This window comes from Diaphorina citri, unplaced genomic scaffold (genome assembly GCF_000475195.1).
Source record: "Diaphorina citri unplaced genomic scaffold, Diaci psyllid genome assembly version 1.1 scaffold92, whole genome shotgun sequence".
Classification (NCBI taxonomy): Eukaryota; Metazoa; Arthropoda; class Insecta; order Hemiptera; family Psyllidae; genus Diaphorina; species Diaphorina citri.
Window position 1 is genome coordinate 265,100 of NW_007377529.1, and position 6,576 is coordinate 271,675.

Genomic DNA, 6,576 nt, shown 5'->3' on the forward strand with positions numbered 1-6,576 from the left:
AAGTCCCTTTACTTCAGCAGTAGGCTACTACTATTATTGTAGTCAAATTCTCAAATTACCTATATTGAGGATAAAATTCCATACCTCGGCTGCGATTAAACCCACGCCCTCCTGCTTACCAGGCGAGCGTCTTGACCACTACACCACCAAGGCTGGTGAGTAGGTAAGTACCTACCTGTAGGTATCTCAGACTCCAATAGAAAAGGTCGCACGTGATTGGTACATGCATTCCTACAAGATCAAGGTTAAATCCATTACATATCAGGCTTCCTGTAAAAGATACATACCTCTCAGATAGATCCACGTAACCTCTATAAGTTTTATTTAATTTTAGAAAATATGATACCTATGTCTATGTCCCAATACTTGCAAAATGTTTAAATGCCACTTGTAGTAAGTGCAATCCTCACCCAGTAAGATGTAATGATAAGGTTAAAAGTAAAAAAAAGGAGCTCATTATGAAACTAAGTAATTTGAATAATGATAGTAGAAAACGAGATTCTTTTATATTTTAAAAAATAGATAGATAATAATTTATTGGTAAATATTATTCTTGGAGAACGAAAATAACTTGCATGGTATAAATTCATAAATATTCACGAATGCACAAAAAAGGAATTAGAATCACAGACAAAATTAAAAAGAGAATCCAAAGTCAGACATAAATAGACACTTAAGGAAGGATATAGAAACTGTAGATAAATATACTTGGGTAGGTACTTTCCTAAATGGTAGGTAATGTTCAATGAGCACTAATATTCAGAAACTCTAAGATTTTTCTTTGTCAAGCTTAACTAAACACATTGAATGTCAATGTTCTAATACATACCTTTCACATTTTTTTTCTTTTTTTTTAATTAACAACAAAATAAATAAGTACTCAACAGGTAAAATGTCAAAAGAGATGTAAATCCCTAACTAGTTTGATAAGTAAGTTGGAAACAAAGAATGACAAAGAGATAAGACGAATGCACAAGGAATGAATGACCAATTGATCATCATAATTATGTAGGTACAGGCAAAGAAGAGCAAAATAAAAATAATCATTAACAAAACAATAATTTCATTGGAGATAAGTAAAAATCATAATAAGTAGGTTGGTAATATAAAAAATGGACATGTTGAGATATCATTTGAGCAGAATAGGAGACTCAAAGGTATTCCCATTCACAATAGGTTTCAATCCTTCTCCATCATAGCTCACAGATGGTGAGATTTCACACACCACATTTCCTACAGCATCAGGCTTCACAGTGCCTCCAGCAGCCTCAATATAGGACTTGTGTAGATCATACAAAGCAAGGCAACATGTTGTAGGATTCTCTGTTTTCTCAGCATTGGAGTTTTTCAAGGCGGAAAAATCATGTTCTCTTGCCACTTCCCACACAACTAAATTCTTACAGAACTCAAACACATCAAATATAAATTTCTCTATTTTAATCCCATTTGGTTGCTCAGGCTTCACTTTCAGTCCTTTAGAGTCTATGTATGGAATCTTCTTCTTGGCTATATGGAGTTTCAATTTAGATTCATGCTCATTTGCAATTTGACCCAAGAAAGCTGTTGAGAAGAAATGATTGCAAATGTTCCCAGCTCTGAAGGTAAGTTTTCCATCAGCATCCCTCAACTCTGCTGTTTTGCTACTGATTTCACTATACTCCACTACTTTATACTGGCCATCTACAACACACACTACTCCAAGACCTTCATTGGGAAGTTTCTTTTCTACAACTTTGACCCCACAGTCAGACTGAGACTTTACACAGAATCCCATAAATACAGGGTCAGCTACTTTTACAAGAATATTGTCAACACTGTATACATGCACATATTCGATTCCTCTCTTTTCCATTTCACTGAGAATACCTTTCTTTTTGAGAGCAATATAGATTCCTCCATTACCATCTGGGGCTTTAGCAATTTTAAATTTCGAGTCCATTATAATTTTTCCGTCAAATGTAAAGCATGGGAGAACACCCTGTTCAAAAAATATGACATTGTCTTTTTGAAGTCCAAAGTATTTATTTTCTTCAAAGAAGTTCTTAGTGGGTTCCATGGTAGACTCACTTGTCATAATAAACCATGTGATAATGCTTTTCTTACCTGTCTGCTCAAATGCTAATGATTCAAGCTTCATAATTCTTTCGGCTTGAATCTGGAATAGAGATTTATCAGATGGAAGACCAACTTTGTACATTCCCTTGGGATATGGCACACCAATCCTGGTTCCTTGTCCTCCGGCTAATAAAATAACTCCAACATGTCCTTCTGAGATTTCTTGCAGTCCTATCTCTCGATAAGATTTCAAAATATCACTAGAGGTATCCTGAGCTGATCCATATAATTCTGATGGGACAGGTTTCATGCTGGAGTCACATTGTGCCTCAGCTTGTCTGGAATATGTGTTGGCACTTTTGAAATACTCACAGGCTTCAGGTATATTGAGTTGCTTGATTTCATTGAGCAAGATACTTTTCTCTTCATCATTGATTTCATCCCAGTACTTCAACAAATGTTGTTGATTACAAGAAGTAAGCAAGTCCTTTCCTTCGTTGATGTCTACCATATTGTAGAAGAGATCCAACAGCACAAACACTAAGAGCCAACAGTTCACAATAAACTAAACTAGGAAATGTCTGAGAAGTGCAGAACACCTTGAAGTAATAGTAGAACAGAAAGAGGCAATTATTTTCGCGGATTCGCGTCCCGAATCGACATTTTGGATATTTGGCAAGCCTAGCTATACAGGGAAAAAGCTCAAAAGACTACTAGCGCTTCTCACGACTTTACCTTTAGCCACAGGTCGCTCAAATTTTGCAAGCAGCTTCAGTAATTAATGATGATCAACCTTCAGGTATCTTCTTCAGTAGAGTTTATTAAGTAGGTAGGTAGTGTAAGGTAGAAAACGCCTCGGGAAATTAACTTAGTCACTGGGTACCCATAAATAGTTAGGCACTTGCTATTTATAATAGGTAATTAGGCACTTACTATTTATAATAGGTAATTAGCTTAACCCATCCTTTAGGGCTGTCCAGCCCCTACACCTAAGCCTCAGTTTGGGCTTTTTGTGTATGGGGTTAGTATTGTAGCTTGGTAATGAGCAAATCCGTAAGTATAAGTTTCGATCAGGTTGTGTTACAAATGATTGGTTTTAAATTTAGACACCGATTTGTACCAAGAAATCACTCGTCCCTTACTGAAGAAGATATCTGAAGGTAAGCAACCTCGAGTGTGATGGATATTTGGATGGGTGAGCGTCAAGGACCCATCCTGTGCGTGCGCGACTGCGCGTTGTATAGCCAGCGCAGTAGCATCAAACCCACGCTCTCTTAATTACTAGGCGAGCGTCTTGACCACCACATCACCGAGTCCGGTTAGCGGTTAGTGGAAGCTAAAATCTTAATGGATGGTAAATTTTCAACTAAAATAGCTACCTACATGCCTTGTTTATCTCGTCCGGGCAGAGGTAGGTAGAGAGACTGAATATCATCGTCCAAAATTTGTTTCAACTTTGAGATCCAGGGGTCAAGCCAAGCAGTCAATCACTATAGAATACCTAGATGTATAGAACTTTACACTCACTAGCTCACTACATTCTAAAAAGGTCAAGTTAAACTTCAAGCTTTTTCACTGAAATTTCCTCACACTAGGCCAAAGCTGAGTGCACCTCGCTAAACAGCCATCAACATGTAATACGTGTAAGACTGTAAGTGCTTTTGTCTTGGATTATGGATTTAATACCTATTTTATTATCCGTACCTAAATACTTTTCTTCTTTTTTAATTGTTTCTTTTATTGTTCTTCTGGTAAATGAGGATATGGAAGATGCTGGTTTACCGTTTATTACCTCTATGAGTCCAATAAAGTAACAAATAACTCACTTTACGTAAAATGTTGGGTGAAATTTGTCTCTTTATTACCCTCATGAAGTACCTACCTAATTAAACTCAGACGAGACAAGTGATTTACCTGTCTATATCAATAATATCTAATAGGTAATAAAAAGTTTCTACCTATGGGTATAATATCACGAATTGTATAATAACTCACTTTACGTAAAATGTTGGGTGAAATTTGTCTCTTTATTACCCTCATGAAGTACCTACCTAATTAAACTCAGACGAGACAAATGATTTACCTGTCTATATCAATAATATCTAATAGGTAATAAAAAGTTTCTACCTATGGGTATAATATCACGAATTTTATTACGGATTATTATGACATGCGGGTAACTGTAATTAGGTAAGTATGATCTCATTACACGTTTAATATCAGACGATAATATTCGATAGTTAGGTAAGTTAATAAGCACGTACGTACAGACATACTACTTGTATAGTGTTAAAAAGTAAGTAGCCAGCCTAGTTAGCTTGGAAGGTAGTGCGTCTGACTTGTAAGCGCTAGGTCGCGGGTTCGATTCACGCCCGGGGCGGATTTTATCCTGAACGGATAAAGTTCGTTCTCGGAACGGCTGGCTTTCTCCTATCCTGTTTTCCTTCTCTCTTCGCTTCGTAATAAGATCTTAGCAGACCTGCGTCGGTGGTGTAGTGGTCAACCTGCCTCGGTGGTGTAGTGGTCAAGGCGAAACTGTTAGTTTTGTGCACATTTACTGCCACGAGACAGAAGAATGTTTAAAAATCTTTGGGAATTTCAATAAAAATATTTCCAGAATACTTTCCACGTCAATTAAATCCGAACAGATGTTGTCTTTTAGCCGGAGGGAAATGAAATATATCTATTAATATTACCTATACCTTCTAATATAATGACTGATTGATTACTTAGCTTAGTTCATACAGAAGTGTATAATCAAGAATTTTGTGAGGTATTACACATCAAGGACACTGTCCTTCTGATTTACTTCTTGGTTCAATACCACACTGTCTTGTTACATGAGACATAAATTTAGACCGAGTATGCCATACCTCCAGGACAATTTCAAAAGTAGTGGACAGTGGACAACTGAACATGCATTCCCAATAATAGTAGTAGCCTACTGCTGGAGTAAAGGGACTTTTCAGTCCTATGCGAGCAGTATAAATAAGCACTATTATTATTATTAGCAGTTACATACAGTTCTCTCTATCAAACCTCTTGAGCAAAAAAAATAATATAATAATAGTAATAATAAATAAATAAAAAATGTAGTTACTTCCTCATTGCCAGAACGAGTTAACGATTAGCTAATTGAACCAGGACAAAGTTTTGTGATTCATCCTGTGGGTTCATTGCCAAGCGGGCGAATTTACCTAGATCTGGGAAGAAAGAAATAAAAAATAGCTTATATACCTAGGTAGGTACCTACACCTTTTGCTAACTATCACGGGCATTATAGTCTCATCTAGCAGCTGCGCTCTGGGCATAAATAAATCAATTATCATTGCAAATATTGTCTCATCGTGATCAAATTTGGTTTTATGCGGGTTCATCACGGGCATACTGGATTCATCTCTGTGTGTGCATATTTGCACACTTATTTGCTGTGTCTATGGGTAAGAAAAACATTGTCACTAACACAAAGTCAACACGGTCGACCATTGGATATAATAATACTGACGGTATAATTTGCTAGTCGTGAACACGAGAAAGGCATAATAGAGGGAACTGTAACAACTGACGTCTTATCGTCCCCAAATCGAAGAGAAGAGGACATGATAGGAGGAAGCCAGCCTTTCCTAGAACGAACCTTAATGGTTTAGAATAAAGTTCGGGAATCGAATCCGCGACCTACCGCTAATAAGGCTGGGGAAAGCTCAAAAAGAGTTCGCAACTAGCGCTTCTCACGACTTTACCTTTAGCCATAGATCGCTCAAATTTTGCAGACAGCTTCCATAATGTATGACGATTAAATGTGTCCGCGGGCCGGAACACGAGAAATTTACAGTTCGGCCGCTTTTTAACGCCAAATCTTTGAAAAAGCCCAAAAAGAGTTCGCAATGCTTAGGCCTTTAGATTTCAGCCAAAGTCGCTCGAACTTGGCACAGAGATTCGATAAATTATGTAGATCAAATATATCCTTGGGTCCCGTTTCCAGAAGGCACGGTTCGGCCGTTATTCCGGACCAAAGTTCCGCTATTTGGGGCTATACATAGGCTTGCCAAACGTCCCGAATTGGCCGGGACAGTCCCGAATTTCAGGGGGTGTCCCGGCGTCCCGTTCAGTTTTTCATTTTGGGGCGTTTTGTCCCGAATTTCCGTTTCTGTCCCAGAAAAAATTCGGGACGCGTTTTTTAACTTTAAAATTAGGTACCTACCTCTATAAATCAGAATTTGTTCTTAACTTGTTTAAATGTGTCATGCTTTCATCAGTTTGCTCTTCCACTTCTTTGCTAAACCTTTATAAACGAGAAAATGTTGTATTAAACAGCCTTAAACGAAAAAATGAGCTGGTCCCTTGAATTCTCGTTTATCCAGGTTCGACTGTATTTTGCTTATCTGTTTTTAATAATAGGTATGTTACCTATCACCTATCGTACCTATATACATATCGTACCTATGTGATTTCGCGATTATGCTCGCGGATTTGGCGATTATGTTCGCGGATTTCGCGATTATATTCGCGGATTTCGCGATT

The 6,576-nt window shown here is 37.5% G+C and overlaps 1 protein-coding gene across 1 annotated transcript; it reads right to left on the reverse strand.

The window, feature by feature from the left end:
- Window positions 1-502: 502 nt before the first annotated feature.
- LOC103524304 (UDP-N-acetylhexosamine pyrophosphorylase-like protein 1) lies at window positions 503-2,675 on the reverse strand. Its single transcript, XM_008489319.2, has one exon. The coding sequence runs from the start codon at window positions 2,564-2,566 to the stop codon at window positions 1,130-1,132; it is 1,437 nt and encodes a 478-aa protein (XP_008487541.1). The 5' UTR covers window positions 2,567-2,675; the 3' UTR covers window positions 503-1,129.
- Between the last annotated feature and the right edge of the window lie 3,901 nt (window positions 2,676-6,576).